This window comes from Ictidomys tridecemlineatus, chromosome 2 (genome assembly GCF_052094955.1).
Source record: "Ictidomys tridecemlineatus isolate mIctTri1 chromosome 2, mIctTri1.hap1, whole genome shotgun sequence".
Lineage (NCBI taxonomy): Eukaryota > Metazoa > Chordata > Mammalia > Rodentia > Sciuridae > Ictidomys > Ictidomys tridecemlineatus.
The window spans coordinates 15,946,529-15,969,400 of NC_135478.1; the positions used below are offsets into that span (position 1 = coordinate 15,946,529).

At 35.9% G+C, this 22,872-nt stretch overlaps 1 protein-coding gene across 24 annotated transcripts in view; it reads left to right on the top strand.

Moving 5' to 3' along the window:
- The window catches only part of Map4 (microtubule associated protein 4), a 170,648-nt gene that overhangs the window by 59,444 nt on the left and 88,332 nt on the right, over positions 1–22,872 (top strand). For all 24 annotated transcript variants that reach the window (XM_078037938.1, XM_078037940.1, XM_078037939.1 and 21 more), the window contains exons 2-3: positions 4,452–4,693; positions 21,435–21,503. In XM_078037938.1, the coding sequence (XP_077894064.1) occupies positions 4,471–4,693; positions 21,435–21,503 (292 nt within the window). In that variant the 5' untranslated portion in view covers positions 4,452–4,470. The remainder of the gene's footprint in view (positions 1–4,451; positions 4,694–21,434; positions 21,504–22,872) is intronic.

The following is a 22,872-nucleotide window of genomic DNA, read 5'->3' on the forward strand; positions in this document are numbered from 1 at the left end:
TTCTCTCTCTCTCTCTCTCTCTCTCTCTCTCTCTCTCTCTCTCTCTCTCTCTCTCTCTCTCTCTCTCTCTCTCTCCCTCTCTCTCTCTCTCTCTCTCTCTCTCTCTCTCTCTCTCTCTCTCTCTCTCTCCTCTCTCTGTAAAAAAAAAAATAAAAAATTATGTATACTTAAGGTTACAATGTGATGTTTTTGTATACTTGGTGAAATGATTACAGCAGTCGAGCAAATTAGCATATCCAACTCAACTAATTACCTTGTCTGTGTGTATGTATGGTTAGAGTACCTGGAAACTATATATTAGATTCCACATATAAATGAGATTATGAAGTATTTTTGTTTCTGTCTGGCTTTTTTCAGTTGGTATTTTAACGGATGCATGATATTCCATCACACGCACACACACACACACACACACACACACACACACACCCCCACCCATGATTTCTTTACCCATTCATCCATTGTGTTAGTCATCTTTCCATTACTGTAACAAATTCTTGAGATGATTAACTTACAAAAAAAAGTTATTTTGGCTCACAGTTTAAAAAGTTTCAGTCCTCGATTGGTTTGCTCTATTCCATTAGACCTGTGACGGTACATCATGGAGGGAGTCTTTGGCCAAGTAAAACTGCTTACCTCTTATCCAGGAAGTGGGAGAAGAAGAGAGGGAGGGCTTGGAGTTCCATTATCCCTTTCAAAGCCAGATCCCCAAAGATCTGAAGGTTTCCACTAGGCCCTTCCTAAGGCTTTATAACCTCCCGTAATGCCTATTTGAGCACCAATGCTTTAACACATGGGCCTTCCAAGGACATTTAAGACCCAAACTATAGCTTCCATCAGTGTATGCTTAGGTTGTTTCCTTATCTTGGCTAATCTGGATAATGCTGCAGTGAACATTTGAGCACAAGTATCTCTTAATTTACATTTTTGAGACCTGAATGAGTATAGTACTACTATGACAGAGTTTATGGCTTCAAAATAAACCTCAGGTTTGAAACGCAAATTTATAAATAATTTAATTCATAATTACTTTACAAAAGCGAAGAGTGATATTTACCACTATTCTTTAGGAGTTGAATTGAAGGTGGTGTAACATTTCTGTATGCATGAAGCAAGTTTTTATTGATTTGAAATACTAGATTTGAAAAAAAGATGTAATTAAGGAATTCAAGCCACAGGAAATTTACTTTAACTTTTTATTTTTTATTTTTGTAGCTGTAGATGGACATCATTCCTTTATTTTAATGTGGTGCCTCACATGGGCTAGGCAAGTGCTCTGTCACTGAGCTACACCCCAGGAAATTTAAATATTACATTTGTTTTAAGAAAAGGATTTAAAAAAAAATCTACCATTTTAAAAAATGATGAGATGAGCATATAAAACACTAATTTTCCAGACAGTGGGAACTTGAGCCTCTCTCTTGCTCAGCCCACTCCACTCTATCTTAAGGAGTGCTACCTTTGCTTTCAATACATCTAGACTTTGCCCGTTTAAAAAAAAAAAAAAGGGGATGGGTCACTCATGGTGGCGCACACCTGAAATCCCAGCGGCTCTGGAGGCTGAGTCAGGAGGATCAGGAGTTCAAAGCCAGCCTTAGCAGCGGTGAGATACTTGGCAATTAAATAAAATATAAGCAAATAAAATACAAAATAGGGCTGGAGGTGTGACTGAGCAGTCAAGTGCCCCTGAGTTCAATCCTGCTACCTGCTCAGTACCTGAGGATTGAACCAGGACCTCATAATACTAAGGAAGTACTCTTACACTGAGCAACAACCCCAGCCCAGTCATTTATAATTCTTTTTCTTTTTCGGTACCAGGATTGAACCCAGGGGTGCTTAATGACTGAACCGCATCCCCAGCCCTTTTTTATATTTATTTAGAGACAGGGTCTCACTAAATTGCTGAGGCTGGCTTTGAGCTCACAATCTTCCTGCCTTACCCTCCAAAGTCATTGGGTTTACAGGTGAGTGTCACTGTGCCTGGCCTTATTGAAACTCTTGATCAGGAATTAAAGTAACTACTTCAAGTAGGAAGCCTGATATTAAAAAGTCACATGGAAGAAGGCTCAAATTTATTAAAATTTTGAAAAGGTTTTATTTGGAAGTCTGTAAATTCAGTATTTAATATCTTTCTAAATCTTGATATTTTATTTTTTCTTATATAGTATAAGGAATATATAATGACTATTTTCACCAAGCCCCATATACATCTGGACAAATTTCCTCCAGCATTCCCTGTGCTGGAAAAATATCTTATTTACTAGCACCTGCTTAGAAGATCTTGTTCCCAGGCTTCATTATCCCATCTGTACTTTGTTGTGTATAGTAGAATTCAGTAGTTGATGCTATTCAGTATTTAAACACCTGTTCCTTCAACCTTATACTTTGACCATTGAAACATACAGCAAAGCCTTTAGGTGTTGGATTTGGGTTTTAGGAATAGAATGACCCCTGATTTTTTAGGGTTCTGGAAAATATTTGCTTTGTACATGTTTTTATAATTGTGGTGGCCACACATCTTGGTGGAAACAACCAAACAAACAAAAAAAGAATAATGAGTGAAAAGTTCTGTGACTTTTATATTTCTAGCAAAGAAAGGATAGTGTAAGTGGGAGGACAGGATGTGTGAGAACAAGATTGAAGAGAATGACTACATTCCTCACTGTGTCCTTCATTTGTTGTGGAGAGGTAGATGGTTGAGAAGAGCTTGAAAGGAAACCCTGACCATTGGTGGCTTGAATCATAATACATTTTGACTTTTCAAAAATTTGGGTTAGCAGTCGAGTGTGGGTGCACACCTGTAATCCCAGAGACTCAGGTTGCTGAGGCAGGAGGATCACAAGTTCAAGGCCAGCCTTGGCAACCCAGTGAGACTTTTAAGTAAACTAGCAAGTCTATCTCAAATAAAAGGACTGGGGATGTAGCTTAGTGATAAAGTGTCCATGGGTTCTATCCCCAGTATTTCTTTTTTTTTTTTTTTTAGGGCAAAATACATACATTGAGATTGGTTGTAGGCAACTGAAGGTAGATTGCCTGATTAAGCAAAAGAAAGATTTATGGGAAGAAAATTCATTTCTCCTTGAGAGAACAGAATGAGCCTTCTTTTCAGAGTGTAGTCACAAAATTGTCCTCTTCTAATTGTTTTTTTCAGACTTTTAGTTTTAGCCCTAATCCTGTGGGGATGGGGACTGGTTTGTTTGTATTAGGTGAGATCAGAAGAATAAATTTATTGATGAACACAAGCAATGATCGTTACACTATGCAACTAAGGATTGCTATTTGACTTACATTTACCCACTCAATAGTATGGCTCATAGTTCACCTTATCCTTATGAGTCTCTTGGAGTTTGTAGTAAATTAGACTCTTTTAAAAACAGGGATAGTATTCTGTGTTATGTTTGTACTCTGCAAGTACTTAATGTTTAGTTTATTGCAGCCCTGTTGGGCTCTTTTTACTACATGATTTTGGTATTTTCCAGGCTAGCCATCTCTAATTGTTCCTATAATAAATTATACTTCTTAGCTTCAGAATTATCTTTGAAAATTAAGAGTTTGGGATTCTATGAAAATGGTAATATATGTGGCCATCTTCCTTACCTAATTCAGGGACATGTCTATATTTTTCAGGTTGTGGTTGGTGGATGGGGCTATCCCATGTGACTGGTGAAGGAGAACTCACTCGGAGAAAAGGCCCATACTCAGTCTTTAGTCAGAAAGCCTCTTTCATTCACCTGATAATAATATAATATATTTTATGGGAGTATTCTCACCTGACCTCTTTTTGTATTCTTTTTAAAAAACTTTTCTGGAACATGATTTTTTTGGTATTTAATAAAACATTAATAAAAAGGAGCTGGGATTGTAGCTCCGTGGAAGAGTGCTTGCCTGGCATGTGAGGTAGTGAGTTAGATCCTCAACACCACATTAAAAAAATAAATAGGGCTGGGGATGTGGCTCAAGTGGTAGCGCGCTCGCCTGGCATGTGTGCCGCCCGGGTTCGATCCTCAGCACCACATACAAACAGGGATGTTGTGTCCGCCGAAAACTAAAAAATAAATATTAAAATTCTCTCTTAAAAAAGAAAAAAAAATTTTTAAAAAATAAATAAATAAAATAAAGGTATTTAATTTTATTAAATGGGGAAAAAAAGGCAAAATGCTTTTGCGTTACTTTTATCATTTTTCAAATAAGGAAGCCTCTCTTTTTTTTTTTTTTCCAGATGTTTGATGGACCTTTACTTTATTCATTTATTTATATGTGTTGCTGAGAATCAAACCCAGTGCCTCACACATGCTAGGCAAATGCTCTTCCACTGAGCCGTAACCCCAGCCCTACCTTTAAAATTTTTGATTATGCCTCTTTTTTAAAAAAAGGCAAGGCATGAGAGTGTCTAGAAAAATCTTTCCCTTTGCTGTGCTCATCAAATGAAGTATCTCTTTCCCCTTAAACAGGCAGTTGCAACAGTACAGAATGGCTGACCTCAGTCTTGCAGATGCATTAACAGAGCCACCTCCAGAAATTGAGGAAGAGATAAAGCGGGACTTCATTGCCACACTGGAGTCAGAGGCCTTTGAGGATGTTGTGGGAGAAACTGTTGGAAAAACAGACTATATTCCTCTCCTGGATGTGGACGAGAAAACTGAGAACTCTGAGTCAAAGAAGAAACCATGCTCAGATACTAGCCAGATTGAAGGTAAGTATTTAAGGCAAACTGAAAATATATATGTTCAGAAAGTAAATTGGAGTTTATGATTTGGGTCATAATCTTAGAAACCCTGAGGAAACTCATTCAAGTTTTCTAGTATAGGCTAGTAACTTTCTCTTTAAATTTCTTTGTTAGAAACTGGAGAGACAGACTCATTACCTTTTAATTAAGTGTGTGTTAATGAGACTATAAATTACTTTGTGTGTTCATGAGACTATAAATTACTTTGTGTGTGTGTGTGTGTGTGTGTGTGTGTTGGGGCCTGGGGGGCTTGTGCATGCTAGTCAAGCACTCTACCAGTTGAGCTATTTCCTGAGCCCCTATAAATCACTTTAATTCTAAAGTTTCTTCTGTGATATTTCGACTCTTATATAATCTACTTCTTAATTTCCTTACTGTGCCTTTCCTTTGAAAATAGCCTTTAAAGTTAAATACATAAAATTATGTACTTAAATTAGAATTTATCTTAGATGGGAATGCGACACCATTTATTGTTTTTAGAGTCACTTCAGGTCAGGATTAAAAAATGGATTAAAGCCTTTAAAAGAGATTTGCTGTTTTTATATATTTCTGAATCAGATTTGCTAAATATTTGGTTGAGGATTTTTGCAGCAATATTCATGAGGGATATTGGTCTTTCATTGTCTGGTAACATTTGTCTGGCTTTAGAATTGAGGTCATGCTGACTCCATAAAATGAGTTGGGAAAGTATTCCCCCCTTTTTTGTTTTCCAGAATAATTTGTATGTAATGGATATTATTTTCTTCTTTTCAATGTTTGATGGAATTCATCAATTAATCCATCTATGCCTAGTTTTGTCAACTTTTTAAAACTAGGAATTAAATTTCTTTGAGATAATAGGACTAACTAGGTATAGTGGCACACAGCTATAATCTAAGCTACTTGGGAGACTGAGTCAGGAGGATCTCACCCAGTTCAAGACCAATCAGGGCAGTTTAGCAAGACCCTCTTAACAGGAGAAAGAAAGAATGAAAGAAAAAAGGGAAGGAAGGAAAGGAAGGAAGAAAGAGAGAGGACTGGGGATGTCCCTCAGTAGTTGAGTGCTTGCCTAGCATGTGCAAGCTCCTGGTTTCAGTCTCCAGTTGAAGAGTGAGAATAGGAGGATTATTTAGGTTGTCTGTTTCTTGTCAAGTGAGTTTTGGTAATTTGTATCTTTGTCTCCCCTCACCTCCTTTATATCCATTGGGGATTGAACCTAGGGTATCATGCATACTAAGCAAGTGCTTTACCATTGAGCTATATTCCTCAGACCTAATTTGCATCTTTCTAGGAGTTCCTTGGTTCATTTTCTCTAAGTTGTCAAATTAATGGAGATAAAATCTTTTTTAATGTTCTAGGGCCTATTGTTATGACCCTTCTTTCTTTCCTTATTGACAATTTGTATCCTTTTTCTTGGTAAGTCTAGATAGAGATATATCAATTATCTTGATATTTTTAAAGATTTAGCTTTTTGGTTCCATTAATTTTTTTCTACTGTCTTTCTGTTTTCAGTTCTGCTCATATATTTATTATTTTCATCTTTCTTTTTACTTTGAGTTTATTTGCTCATTTTACTTACGGTGGCTGCATAGACAGTTAGTTAGAGACCCTATTTTTTTTTTCTTTTTTTTGGACCATGGATTGAATCCTGGGGCACTTAACCACTAAGCCACATCCCTAGTCCATCTTTTACATTTTTATTTAGACACAGGGCCTTATTGATTTTTTAGGTTCTTGCTGAGTTGCTGAAGCTGGGTTTGAACTCAGGATCCTTCTGCCTCAGCCTCCTGAACTGCTGGAATTTTAGACATGTGCCATCACATGCTGTCCCATGGATTTTAATATGTTGTATTTTTTATTTCCATTCAATTAAACCTAGTTTCCCTTGTGAATTTCTCTTTGAACTGTGGTTTATTAAGGATATTTCTTTTTTTTCTTTTTTTTAAAGAGAGAGTGAGAGAGGAGAGAGAGAGAGAGAGAGAGAGAGAGAGAGAGAGAATTTTTAATATTTATTTTTTAGTTCTCGGCGGACACAACATCTTTGTTGGTATGTGGTGCTGAGGATCGAACCTGGGCCGCACGCATGCCAGGCGAGCGCGCTACCGCTTGAGCCACATCCCCAGCCCTTAAGGATATTTCTTAATTTGTAGCATTCCACAAGTTTTCAGATAGCTTTCTGTAATTGATTTTTTAGTTTAGTTCTATAGCTATCAGAAGATATCATTGAAATTTTAGTTTATTTTAATTGTCAAGGTTTGTTTTGTGATCTACAGTAAATTCTATTTGGTCAATATCCTGCAAGCCTTAAAATAATATGCATTATGCTATTATTGGAATAATATTGTTGGAATGTTAAAGTGTTTGGTTTTCTGTATCTTTATTAAACTTCTCTTTACTTGTTCTGAGGATCTCTGAGATTGAATTCTGTGTCATTTTGTATTTTAATTCATAAGTTCTTTCTGTTTTGGTTTGTGTTTTTGAAGATCTGTTATCACATGTATACGTCTACATTTAGATTGTTATGTCTTCCTATCTCACCTTTTTTCCTTTATGAAATATGTATACTCCCTACTTCATCCTGGGGATCCTGAACAGAGCCTCACACATGCTAAGCAAGTGCTCTGACATTGAGCTACAGCTCCAGCCCCTTGTCTTTCTTTTAGTCTTCCCCCAGGTCTGCATCACCAGGGCTATAGCTCCAATGGAGACCCTCTGATCTTCCATGCTGCCTCAAGCCTTTTAAAAAACTCATCTAGTGAAGATAGTCATCCAAGTAGGTGTGAATCCATTGGGTAATTGTGGATCCCAGGGATTTTTCAGTTAGCTGAACTATCTACCTGCTGATATTGCACCTAGCGTCTCTTTATTTGGATTTTTACTACTTGGTGGTCCTAAGTAGCCCTCTGGTGAATTCCAAGTTATGATTCAGTGGTTGGTCTGGCTTTTTCTTGTTGGGATAGAGGTGACATTGCCTCTGTCTTCATATGGAAGATTTATTTGGGGAAGGAGGGTAACCCCAAATCATTAGGAAAAATGTTGACAGTTTATGATCTAATTGCACCATATATATATTCACTCTAAGAAAAAAAATTTGCTTTTTTTTTTTTAATACTATCTCTTCTCCTCTTCATCTCTTCCTCCCCGCCCCCAGCCCATCAGTCACTGGTGGAAGAATGTTGCTTCTTATCATTTTCTGTTTTCCTTTAGTTATATATTGCTTTCACCATCTAGGACTGAAGGACAATGAAGTAGTAACAGGAAGTTTTCTTGTACTTTATTTTCAGTGGTTTGATCCACGTCACATTAACTTTATTTACTAGGAGGAAAGTTGTTTTATGTTTGTTTTTGTGATTCTGAGGATCAAACCCAGGGCCTTGAACATGATAGACAAATGCTCTACCTCTGAGCTACACTCGCCAGCCCTGGGAGGAAAGTTTTTTTTCAGAAATTGATTTTGCTTATAAAGATGATTAACCCCTTCCCTGCTATTCTATTAAGTTTCATTTTAACAAGGGTTCCTTTTTTGTTTTTTTAACCCACCCCTTCATTTGCCTTATTTTTTGTTGTGTGTGCATGCGCTTGCGAACGTGCATGTACAAACCCAGGGCCTCCTGCATACTAAGGAGGCATACTCCTCTGAGCTAGCTGCAGTATGTAAATAATTTATTAAAAGTTCATTAATGTAGAAATTGGTGGCAGTGATTACTTGAGAAAGAGAACTGGCCGGCTGTGGTGTAGGGGTTGGGGAGAGTCATTTTTTTACTGTATATTCTTTTGGCTTAATTGGATTTTTTATATATGCATTTGTTAACATGTTCAAAAAGAATAATAGTAAAGTTTATAAGTGCAATGTCTTAAATTATTAAATACCATTTTTTTTTCCATGTCAGTGTACTAAAGTTTATTTTTATAGAAGCCTGGGCTGAGAATAAAGGAAATGGAAGGTAGTTATTTGGAGACATTGAAGAAGAAAGGAGAGGAGTTTCTTTATTAGATACTTGAGAAATATAGAGCAGTGAGTGGCTTTGCTGTGAATGGCAATTTCCCTTCTGTGGGTCTGATTTTTATAGATTATCAGACTGTCAGTTTTGCCAAAATGATTAATTTCACTTTTGTTTTTTTATCTAAAACATTCTAAATATGATGTTCTTTCTTCTGAACATTTCTTCAGAAGTGACAGAAGGACTCTAGACTTTTTATGTTTTATTATACATCTAGCTTTTTAAGTTTGATTTTCTTTTCGGAGTAGGTTCAGTAAGATATCACTGGTGCTTTTATGATAAAATTTTGCAGCAGTCTCAGGCCAACCAGTGGAAGTTTTATTAACCACTTTCCTGCATCTAGATACAGAAGGGTCAGTTGAATGGGTTACGTGTAATAGAACTCTTTGGACAATGGTGTTTTTATTTCTAAATTCTTATACTCCCACCCTACTTTTAACCTTCAACTTAAAAATGAAGGGCATCTTAGAAAGCAGGCCTGCCTTTATGTTATTTAGCACAAAGTAGGAATGTTGCTTTTCCCTCCAAGTACAATTCCTGCACCAAACATTTTAGGTTCACAGTGTGAGTGTCATGGATGCTTGTTGCTACTGAGTTTGATATTGTTTTTAAGTCTTGTCTGTTTACATACTGTACACTTTCTTTTCCTTCTTTCTTTTTTGTACTACTGGGAGTTGAATCCAGGGCCTCATGCATGCTAGGCAAGCACTTTACCACTAAGCTACATTCCTAGCTCTACTTTCTTCTTTTTTACTCCCTTTACTCATAAACTATCCACATATACCTGGGAATAAAAGCAATATCAAACTGTATATCTAAAATGCCTTTCATTTAAAAATAATAATAAAATGCATTTCACCTTAGAAAACAGTTCTCAATTGCGCGCGCGCTCTCTCTCTCTCTCTCTCTCTCTCTCTCTCTCTCTCTCTCTCTCTCTCTCTCTCTCTCTCTCTAATAATTTTGGGTTGTAAACACATTATTTATTTATTTATTTATTTATTTTTGGTGCTGAGAATTGAACCCAGGACCTCACACATGCCAGGCAAGTGCTCTACCACTGAGCCACAACTCCAGCCCCTCAGTTGCTTTCTCTTAATGTATGTGTTACTTCGTTTTTTGTTTTGTTTTGCTTCAAAAATAGTATGTTCATACTGATTGCTTGCTATTAGCAGTATTTCTCTCAAATGTGAATAACTAAGAAATAATTCTTTGTTTTTCATTCAAATGAACATTTAATGTACTGTTGACCCACAGAATAAATAGTTTTCAAATTTGTGGATGAGTCACTTACATTTTTCTATACTCTGCTTAAATAGTTCTACTTGTGATATTAATAACATGCATTCTTCTCCACATTCCAAGAGGACTTTGAAACTAAAAGCTATTTCTGTCATTTATTTCTGTCATTTACTATCCATCTATTTATCTATTTATTTATGTAGTACTGGGGTTTGAACCCAGAGCTTCACTTATGCCAGTCAAGGGCTCTATCACTGATCTACCCCCAACTCCTAAAAACTTATTTCTTTTTTTAAAAAAATATTTTATTGTTGTTGGACCTTTATTTTTTATTTTTATGTGGTGCTGAGAATCAAACTCTATGTCTCACACATGCTAGGCAAGCGCTCCACCACTGAGCCACAACCCCAGCCCCTAAAAGCTTATTTCTGTACAAGAGGGATTTAACATAGGATAGTGGTTCTCAAAGTGTGGTCTTTCCACCAGCAGTATCAGATCATGTGAGTGCTTGTTCAATGGGTAATTCTTGGGCCCATGCACAATCAGAAACTCTGGGCATGAGGCCTGATTTTGACAAGCTCTCACAGATAACTTGGATGCACATCTGAGATTGAGAAGCATTAATCCAAGTGAAAGGGCCTAAGTAAATCCTGGCTTTAAAGGGTAATAACTAGGTATTGCAGTTTTTTTGTCCAGCTGAGTAGACTCCTTCTATAGAACATTACAGCCAATCAGTTTGCCACTAGAGGGCAGTGTTGGCCTAATGCAGAAGAGAGTACTGTTGGATTCAGACTGCCGAATACCAAAGCTGATTCACTATAGTGCTTTCACATGGTACCCATGTTCTGAGCTTACTGATACTTGCCTTCTGTGCCAGGCTGATTTTCCAGTTTTGGGAATTTGAAATCTCTTGGGGAAAGAGGAATTTAAATAAGTATAAGTTGAATATCCTTATATCTTATAGAATGTAATGTTTCAAAAATATGTGTGCTATTTTCAGTGCTGTATATATTTAGCTGAGAGTTTTCATTTCATGAAGTAAGGGTTTTCTGGGGATATCAGTGAGAAAAGGCAGTATTAGAGTCTTTTGGGTTAGGGTTTACTCAGTAATGTGCAGCATTCCAGTGATTAGAGTCCAGCAAATCTTAATTGGAAGAGAAGTTTAGAAGCCTTTTTCCTAATCTGAAATTCTTTTTTCTTTCATTTTAATTTATTCTGTTAAAATTGTTTATTTCTGCATTAGCTTTCACAAGTATGCCTGGAGTAGTCTTAGATCTTGTAATGTCATCTAGCTAAGCTTTTTTTTTTTCTCCCCAAAGGTTTAGTCAGAAGTTTATTTAGGGAAGCAGAGACACTCAAGGGAGAATGTGGGTTATCTTGAGAATAAGCAGCTTTTGGGGTAGAGCGGGAATACACTTTCGAGGGAAAAAGTGGGCCATTTCCAGACAGAGAAAAATCCAACCAACATTTTTATGTAATAAAAAAGTAAACTGATTACAGTATTCTCAAAATGTTATTTTACAGTTTATTGATCAATTTATAGGTCCTTAGAGTCAGGAACATGTTGTTGGTCAATTTATAGTTAGCAGTGAGAATAACAATAGTTATTAACATTTATTTAGCACTGTGAAATTTGAGAAGTTTGTCTTTTGTAGTGTGCTTAGTCTCACTTTGCAGGTGAGGCACCTAAGTCTTTTTTTTTTTAAGAGAGAGAGAGAATTTTTTTTTCTAATATTTATTTTTTAGTTTTTGGCAGACACAACATCTTTGTTTTGTATGTGGTGCTGAGGATCGAACCTGGGCCCCCGCTTGCCAGGGGAGCGTGCTACCGATTGATCCACATCCCCAGCCCCCGAGGCACCTAAGTCTTAGCAAGCCTTAGGCATTTGATCATTCAGTTAATGATAGAACCACAACCTGAACCCATTAAAACTCATGTTCTTTCTGTTGAACCTTACAATTTTCACAAATGCATACTTTCTGCTTGACTCACTATCTAATAGATACTGTAACAGCTAAAGGTTCACTTATTTAATCCAACAAGCAGAATTCGTAAAAATATTAATATTACATATAGAAAATTTAAATGAGAATTCAATTTCACTTCAATAAAGAACACAAATTTCAGGGATTCTGCTCCTAGAACATGTGAGTTTGTAAAGACATCACTTTCGTAAGCAACTGTTTTTATATCTTCTCTCTGTTCAAACTTTCAGCATTTGCTCTCAGATTCATAGTCTCAGCTGATGACCTTTAGTATATAGAATCAATAGACTAAATTAGAAGAGATCTACATAGTCCCATATACATAAATAGCCCTCTAATCTCCCTTCATCCATGTACTTATGCTCTTCTGTTGTTCTGTAGAGAATGAACTGCCTTTACTCTCATTCCAGGGCAGTATTGTTGCAGTTGTCTTTTCTGTCTTTTTGCATCATCAGTTCGATTAACTTAACTGGGCCTTTCTTTAGCATCAAACAGATTGTAATTTGTTTTCCATCATTTAAAAAAAAAAACTCTAGGGCTGGGATGTGTCTCAGTGGTAGACCATTTGCCTAGCATGCAGGAAGTCCTGGGATTGATCCCTAGCACTGAAAAAAAAAAATCTAGCCAGTGCTGTGGCATATGCCTATAATCCCAGTGACTTGGGACATGAAACAAAGCAGGAGGATCCCAATTTCAAGGCCAGTCTGGGCATCTTAATGAGAACCTATCTCAAAATTAAAAATAAGAAGGACTGGGGAATGTAGTTCATTGGTACAAGTACCTCTGAGTTCAGTCCCCAGGAATGCAAAATAAATAAATAATTAAAAAGAAAAAATTGTCACTTCTCTTTTAAAGAAGTGACAGGATAAAAAAAAGTAGAGGAGATGAATGTGTGATTGAGATAGAATCCCCCCACCCCCAGCAGTGGGGAATTGAACCCAGGGGATTTGAACCACTGAGCTACAGTTCCAGTCCTTTTTATTTTGAGGCAGAATCTCACTAAGTTGCCCAACCTCCCTCGAGTTCTCCTTTTGCCTCAGCTGTCCAACTTTCTGGGATTATGTAGTGTGCCACTGTGCCTGGCTTCCAATTCTTTTTCACCCATTTGCTATAGAAACCACATGCCATTCCACCAAAAGGGTTCTTACTAAGGTAAAAGACCTTTTCCTTGCTAAAGATGAATCGAGGATTATTGCAAGAATTTTGGCCCTAGCAAATGAGAGAAAAGAATCTCCATCATTTAACATGGGCAGGCTATAGAAGGCATAAAAACATAAGAAATTCAACTTGTATATTCAGCGAAAATTACTGTTAGTCCACATGGAGAAGATGATAGATAGCTTGATGAAAGTCTGAGGTTCAGGAGAGCTCTGGGCTAGAGATACACATCTGAAGGTCAATTTATTTAAAACTTTTGTTATAGCTTTTTTAATCCTTTTTTTGGGGGGCCGGGGAGTTACCAGGAATTGAACTCCGGGGCACTCAACCACTGAGCCACATCCCCAGCTTTATTTTGTATTTTATTTAGAGATAGGGTCTCATTGAGTTGCGTAGCACCTCACTTTTGCTGAGACTGGCTTTGAACTCATTATCTTCCTGCCTCAGCCTCCTGAGCTTCTGGGATTACAGGCGTGTGCCACTGTGCCAGGCATGTAATCCTTTTTTATAATATTATTATGTTTTGGCTGTGCTGGGGATCAAACCTAGGACCTTTTAAAAATATTTATAAACTTTCATATATAATTTTAATTCTATATTCATATATATATATATATGAGAGAGAGAGAGATATTCCAATGGTAACCCTCAGCCTAGTCCCTAACTCAGAACTAAACCTAACCCTACCCATAACCATCAGTCTTTTATATAAAAATTATAATTATTACTTGGAATACCCATATATTTTTTTGCATATATATTCCTTTATGTTTATAAACATATGTATTCTAATGCTAAATAAAATCCTCATAAATTATATATATATTCAGTTATATATTCATCAAATATATCTAAACAACAGTGTAAACATCATCTCAAAAAAATCAACTACATACAGATCTATGTACATTTAAATATTTTCACATATGTATTTATATTGAATTCATATATTTGGATAATAAGGTTTAAAACTAAACTAATGCAAACTATTTTTCTAAACTTATTCCTATACCTACCACTGTGCCTCACAGAAACCTCTATGCATATAAACCATAACAACTTATATGAATGTACCTATATATTATGGAATATCGCTCATAAACATTATTACATATAAACAATATTTTTCATGAATATTTCTGTATATTGTGAGATATATATTTATAAATTCACATACAAATCCATATATATATATATATATATATTCATATATGTTCATTTGTGCAGGCTTACTCTATCTTTAACACAAAATTTAACAGTTCCCCTTACCATAAACCTAACTAGAGATAAAAGCACATGTAATTATGTTTTTATATATAATTTTACTTATATGTTTATATTAGTATATTTTTAAGCTGTAACTCTAACCACAAAGCTAATTTGTAACTCTGAGTTAACCCTAAACAAAAGCTTTCATGTATAAACTATAAATATTACTTTGAATATCTGTTATATTTTTATGTATATATTTATATAAATCATTATATGTTTGTATGTATATATGAGATTATAATGTTAACCACAATCCTGGCACTACAAGAATTTTTTACACTAAACTGTAATACAAATGAAAACACTAAACATACTCCTGTATATTTATAAATTTTTCTATTTTTATATTCTTTCTAGTTTTATATTGTTTTTATATTATTCCTATTTTTATATACTCATACATAATATATATTCTTATTAACTGTATCTAACTCTAACTGTATTCTAATATTAACCAAGAATTCTTAATCCCTATGACTACAGCTGAAATTCACAGTTATAACTCTAGGTGCTTAATTCTGGGGTTGTGGCTCCATGGTAGAGGGAGGCCTGCATTTGATCCTCAATACCACATAAAAATAAATAAACAAATAAAGGTATTGTGTCTAACCAAAAAAAAAAAAAAAAAAAAAGATTATGTAGGGGCTGGAGTTGTGGCTCAGTGGTAGAGTACTGTACAGGCATATGTAAGGCACTGGATTTGATTCTCAACACCACAATGAAATAAATAAATGTACTATGTCCATCTACAACTTTAAAAAAAAGATTATACAAAGACTTAAAAGCTATTCTAATTCTACCCAATCCCTAAATCTAACCATACTTTTTGACATATAAGTAAACTACATAGGCCTATATGTTCTTTACTCAAACATAAATCTATTATGAAATGTGGTTTGCATTCATTTTGGTTTATTTTTGTTTTTTAACTTGACTTGGTTTCTCCTTTGATTGGTGTTTCCTTTAATGTGGTTTCTTCCTTTGCTGATTTTCATCATTTTAAATTTCCTCCTCATTCAATATTTTCCTGAGAATACTATGTAGTGCAGAATTTCTTGTTGTAAATTCTTTTAACTTTTGATTATCATGGAAAGTTTTTTTGTTTCGTCATCAAATCTGAAGCTTAATTATAAGATTATTGGTTGGCATCCATTTTCTTTCAAAGCTTGGTATGTGTTGTTCCCTCATCTTCTGGTTTTGAGGGTATGGGTTGAAAAAATCTACTGAGATCTGAATTGGTTTCCCCCTATATGTAATCTGAAACTTTTCTCTTGTGCCTTTTAAAATTCTATCCTTATTCTGTATGCTAGGCATTTTCATTATAATAAACCTTTATGTGGATGTACTCTTGATGTGTCCTGTAAGCCTCTTTGATTTTCCAATTCATTCTTTGTGCTTGGGAAATTTTCTGATATTTTGTTAAAGAGATTGTGCATTCCTTTGTTTTGTATCTCTGTGCCTTTTTCTATCCTGATAATTCTTAGATTTGGTTTTTTGATGTTATCCCATAATTCTTGGAGATTCTGTTCATGGTTTCTCACCATCTTCACTGTGTGGTCAACTTTATTTTCATGATTATATATTTTGTCTTCATTGCCTGAGGTTCTGTCTTCCAAGTGATCTAGTCTATTGGAGATGCTTTCTATTGACTTTCTTTTTTCTTTTTTTTTTTTTGAGAGAGAAGATTTTTTTATTTTAATTTTTATTTATTTTTAGTCATACATGACAGCAGAATGTATTTTGACATATAATACATACATGGAATGTACATACATCAATCATATTGTCTATTCTGCTGCCCATTCTATCCCCCCTACTCCTCCCCTCCTCTCCCATCCTTTCTCTCTATCCAATCTAATGTGACACACTTTTTTTTTCTTTTTCTCATTACAACATCATATATGTATTCTGTATAACAATGAGGTTCTCCTTCCATCTTCCGTGCAACTCCCCTTCTCCCTCTTTTCTCCTCCAACCTCTCTTTCCTATTTAGTGGTAGTCTAAGAGAGAGAAGATTTTCTTAGTATTTATTTCTTGGTTTTCAGTGGACACAGCATCTTTATTCTATTTATATGTGATGCTGAGGATCGAACCTAGTGCCCCGCACATGCCAGGCAAGCGTGTTACCGCTTAAGCCACATCCCCAGCCCATCTATTGACTTTTTAATTTGGTTTATTTTTTCCCTCACTTTGAGGATTTCTGTTTGGTTTATTTTCAGAATCTGTCTCTTTCTTGAAGTAATCTTTTTTACTTGAATTTGCTCTCTTATCTTTGTTAGAGCAATCAATTGTTGCCTGTATTTGCTCTCTTATATCATTACTTGCTTTGCAGATCATTTTAATTATGTACATTCTGAACTCCTTCTCTGATATTTGATCTATTGTGCTGTCAATGGATTCTATTATTGTACCATGTTGGTTTGTTTGGGGCACTTTCTTCCCTGAATTTTTCATGTTGTCCATGTGTCATCCTCTCTAGCAGTTCAGATCCAAGGTATTTCAGTTTCTACCCTATAATCTTGTAGTGTCCCTGCAGGTAACCAATATCGCACCTTTAAGGGGGGAGATCAATATTTACAGCACTCAATGCAAACAGTATTCACCTGTAAACCATATACCTCTTATTTAGATAATTACAGTTTTGTTGCAATAAACAGAAATGATGTCTACTATTTATATATATGGAGTAGATTTCCATAGGGGTCTACAGTTTCTAACGGTGGACAAAGAGAGTGTGTGGTGGGGTTTATGACGTAGGAGGTGAGAATATAGAGCTATTGGATCATAAGAAGAGTGAAAGAGGAATCAAGAGAAATAGGCTAGCAGGGATGCCTCTGGTGTAACCAAGCCTGCAGGGACCTTGGTGATGGTCTTCCAGGTCCTCGTTGTTGTCTCTAGATGGATGCAAGCATGTTCCTAGTTGTTGGTAGTGACAGTGTCAAATCTATAGTTACTTTGATGTTAGGCTTCCAGGGCCTAGCCAGTGTCCTATGCTGGAAGCTGCCCCAACTAAAGATGGTGATTGCGGCAGCGGAGGTGTTCCTAAGATGGAGGTGACCGCTTTCAGAGATGGGGCTGAGAGGGCAGGCTGTGTGATGATGTTCGGAGATGCAGTGCTACAGAGGGTTGCTGCCTCCAGGTGCTGTCTGTTGCCCCAAGGTAGAGGCTAACACGTCGGGGGTGGTGTTAGGTGGCTGCAGTGTCCCAAGATGGAAGTGGGCTGGGAGATCAATGCATTGGTAGATGCGGGGCCACAGTGTGGTCTTCTCCTCTGTGCCTTCGTGGTTCAATCTAGGGCTTCTTGTATACTTCCTTTCTGAGAGGGATCTAATTAAGTTACCCAGGCCAGCTTGAATGTGAGATCCCATTTCTGCCTCAGCTTCCCACATCCCTGGAAACACAAGTGGGTGCCATCGTACCTGATTTATCACTTTTATCTCCCAGTTCTTCCAGTTAAATTGATATTCTTTATTTGGTCTATCTTGTTTTTTTAAGTGGTTCTTGTTGGTTGCTCCTGAGATTACAGAATGAATGGTCTTCTCACTGAGAAGTTTATGTAAAGGATTTCTACCTTGGATTAGTGGGGGTCAGCGAATTAATATTCATTTGTTATCTTCCAAAGTAAAGTCTTGCATTTTATATTTTAGTAGTACAAATCCTAGATTTTCATTTAAAAGAAATGTGTCTGAGGATCTTGAGAATGAAACATACAATACATATTGCAGAGTTAGCAGATTGTTGAAATGTTATAGTCAAAGCCTTTCAGAAAAGGTGGTGCATTCCCTGAATTGATCTATATATTTAGTGCATTGAAATAAGATCTCATCAAGATTTTTTTAAAAAAAATAAATCAGCAATTGGTCCTAAAATTTATATGGAAAAGCAAAGGGACAAAAAACAATTTGGAAAGGACCCAAGTTGGAGGACTCACATTACCTTATTTTTTTTAATTGTTGATAGACCTTTATTTTATTTATTTATACGTGGTGCCTCATACATGCCAGGGAGGTGCACTATCACTGAGCCCCAGCCCCACATCATCTTATTTTTAGACTTACTGTACAAATCACACATAGAGGCACACACCTGTAATTCCAGGAGACCAGCCTGGACAATTTAATGAGACCCTATCTCAAAATAAAAAAGGCTGGGATGTAGTTCTGGGATAGAGCCCTTACCTAGCTAGCATAGGTGAGGTACTGGGTTCAATCTCTAGTACAACCCCTGCTTCCTACCCCCAAAAGACTTACTACTCAAATAGTGTAATTAAGCAGTTGTCTTGGCAAAATTTATAGACTCAAAGATCAGTGGAAAAATAAGAGACCTAGAATAGCTTAAGCAATCCTTAGCAGGAAAAGTGAAGCAGGTGGCATCACTATTCCAGACCTTAAACTATACTACAGAGCAATAGTAACAAAAACAGCATGGTATTGGTACCAAAACAGGATTTTACACCAGTGGTACAGAATAGGGGACAAAGAGACTAATCCAGAAAACTACAATTATCTTATATTAGACAAAGGTGCCAAGAACATGCATTGTAGAAAAAATAGTCTCTTCAACAAATGGTGCTGGGAAAACTCGAAATTCATATGCAACAAAATGAAATTAAACCCCTATCTCTCACCATGCACAAAACTCAACTCAAAATGGATCAAGGATTTAGGAATACAACCAGAGACTCTGTGTCTAATAGAAGAAAACGTAGGCCCTAATCTTCATCATGTGGGATTAGGCCCTGACTTCCTTAATAAGACTCCTGTGGCACAAGAATTAAAATCAAGAATCAATAAATGGGATGGACTCAAACTAAAAAGTTTCTTCTCAGCAAAAGAAACAATCTGTGAGGTGAAAAGAGAGTCTACATCTTGGGAGCAAATGTTCCCCTCACACATCAGATAGAACACTAATCACTAGGGTATATAAAGAACTCAAAAAACTAGACACCAATATAACAAATAACCCAATCAATAAATGGGCCAAGGACCTGAAGAAACACTTCTCAGAAGATTATGTACAATCAACAAACACATGAAAAACTGTTCACCATCACTAGCAATTAGAGATATGGAAATCAAAACCACTCTAAGATTTCATCTCATTCCAGTCAGAATGGCAGCTATTATGAAGACAAACAACAATAAGTGTTGGTGAGGATAGGGGGGAAAAAGTACACTCATATACTGCTGATGGGCCTTCAAATTGGTACAGCCAATATGGAAAGCATCATGGAAATTTCTTGGAAAATTGGGAATGGAACCACAATTTGACCCAGCTATCCCTCTCCTCGGTCTATACCCAAAGGACTTAAAAACAGCATACTACAGGGACACAGCCACCTTAATGTTTATAGCAGCACAATTCACAACAGCTAAACTGTGGAACCAAACTAGATGCTCTTCAATAGCTGAATGGATAAAAAAAAATGTGGCATATATACACAATGGAATATTACTCAGCAATAAAAGAGAATAAAATCATGGCATTTGCAGGTAAATGGATGGAGTTAGAGAAGATAATGCTAAGTGAAGTTAGCCAATCCCCCAAAACCAAATGCCGAATGTTTTCTTTGATATAAGGAGGCTGATTCATAGTGGGATAAGGAGAGGGAGCAGGAGAGGAATAGATGAACTCTAGATAGGGCGGAGGGGAAGGGAGGGGGCATGGGATAATTAATGATGTTTGAATGTGATGATTATTAGTATTCAAAGTACATGTATGAAGACATGAATTGATTTGAATATATATACAACCAGAGATATGAAAAGTTGTGCTCTATATATGTGATAAGAATTGTAATGTATTCCGCTGTTACATATTAAAAAAAAAATCAATGGAAAAGAATAAAGTAGAAAGCCCTGCTGGGCATGTTGATGTATGTCTGTAATCCTAGTGGTTCAGCAGACTGAGGCAGGAGGATTGTGAGTTCAAAGCCAGCCTCAGCAAGGGCGAGGCACTAAGCAACTCAGGGAGACCCTGTATCTACATATAATAAATAAATAAATAAATAAATAAATAGCCCAGAAATAGCAGCACATATAATATGCTTAATCGGTTTTTTTTTTTTTACAATGTTGCATTTTTACCCTTGGAATTCAGTAGAATAAGGATTGTCTTTTCAACAAATGATGCTGAACAATTAAGTACCCATATATAAAAATACAAAACTAGACCCACATCTTATATTTCATATAAACTTTAACTCTGAAAGTATCAATAGGCCTTAGTGTGAAACTTAAGTATGAAAGGTATGAAACTTTTAGGAGAAAAAAATTCCTGTGACCTTGGGTTAAGCAAATTTCTAAGATACCTATCAAAAGAACAATCCATGAAAGAAAATATGATAAATTAGACTTATCAAAATTTAAGATTTTTGCTCTTTGAAGAGTATAATTAAAATCAAAGTATAAGTTAAAGACTAGGAAACAATATTTTACAAAACTCAAAGGATTGATATTCAGAATATATAAAGAATTATCAAGACTCACTAATAAAAACTTAAGCAATCCAGTTAAAAAATATGACCATTCTGTTTTCTGAAGAAGATAATAGAGTGGCAGACAAACACATGAAAAGATGTTCAGTATCCTTAGTTAACTTACAAAGAAGAAAAATAAGGCTTTGTTTCTAAAAGTGATGTTAGAAACTGCTTTGTAGCCCTTATGTTCAGGAGCAATGAATGGTACTCTAGATTTCTGAGTGGGAACTGTTTCAAGTGGTCCTGTGTCCTCAGAGCATTTGATTTGAACCGCAGATTATAACCCTGTGGTCATGATGGTTTTACTGAATTTAATGTTTGTTTTTGATCTTTTTATGGAACAAAAAGACGTAGGTTTGAATTTTAGGCCTTTTCTGTAGGGTTAATACTTAATAGTTTGAATAGGGGAAGAATGAATGATTCTATTCTGTTTCTAGGTTTCTTTATACTGAAGCATTAAATTTTGGACAGTTTTATGTACTTTAAGCTAATGTTAAAGACTGACAAAAATTCCACTAGTAAAATAGATAGTAATTGGGTGTGTTTTTCGTTTTTCTGTTTGTTAGTGGGTAATTATTCTTTATAATTGTTGTAGGTACTCCATCTTCTAAACCAACAGTGTTAGCCAATGGTGACCATGGAATAGAAGGGAATGACACTACAGGTAAGTGATTCCAAGGATTCTCCAAATATGTAACCGAAATATTTACAGTGTACACCTTGGTAAACTTTTTTGAGGCGAATTGTTAGTGGAACATATTTTTCTGAGGGTATCACTTTTGTTGGGCATCAGAAGATCTGCCATGTGAAATGTCTAACAATGGAAAGAGAAGAATGAATTTCCTTTGATATTCTTTGAATATTTGGTGGAACTGTACCACTTAAGAATTGGATTCATCTTGCTGGATGTGGTAGTGCACGCCTGTAATCCCAGCAACTTGGGAGGCTTAGATTGGAGGATTGCAAGTTCAAGATCAGCCTTAGCAACTTAGCAAGGCCCTAAATTACTTAGTGAGTCCCTGTCTCAAAATAAAAAATAAAAAGGACTGGGGATATGGCTCAGTAGTTAAGAGCCTTTGTATTCAATTCCCATTATTAAAAAAAAAAAAAAAAAAAAGAACGAATTGGATCCATCTTAAAAATACTCTTTCATCATCAGTTTATGTTATATGGAAAGCTTTTGGCCTGTGCAACTAAGTAGGATCTCTTCCCTACACTTACTTTAGTTTCCAAAACACAGTATTAGGAATCCTGTGAGCGGTAAATTACAATGTTTTCTTTGTCTTTTGCCCTGTTTTTTTCTTTTTCTTTCCCTTAACTGTTGCTTTTGAAATTTATTCCTAATTTTAACTCCTATCCTACTGCTGGGGCTTTGATATTCTTTCAGCCAGCACCAACCACATTCCTATGGGTTTTCACTTCATAACCAACATTAACCTGGAGCCCCTCAGTATCTTTGTAGTGAGGAAAATTCTCAAACTCTAGCAGAAGTCTATCCCTGAGGAGATATAGAATGTAAGTCTTTTCTTAGGAGCCTACATGAGAGTTAGTGTATTATATTTTTATAAATAACTATTCTTAATTTGCAGTTATGATGAGGCTGATACTGTTGGCCTATGTGATTTGACTTCCAGTGCTCAAGCACATTGCTCTTACACATAGCAGTGTGTGCTCTTAACTCTGAGGTACAAAATTTGATTCACATTAATGCAATGGAGTCAAGCACTAGCCATTTATTTTATTTGTTTTGTTTTTCTTCTGGGATGACTGCCTCAGCCTTCTTTTAGCAATAGTAGTTATTCCAGGATTTACTTGTTATTTTATGACCTTAAGGATGTATACACAGAGTATACATACATACACATTACTAGTTAACAATAAGTAGGTCCTATTTGTTGTGAATGTTGATTTTACCCAGTGACATTAACATTCTCACTAGCACCTCATAAAGTACTCTTTATTTTACAAACTAGAAACAATCAGAAGTGCCATTTTACCTTACAGTTTTGTGAATTGACTTTTTTGTATTTTTT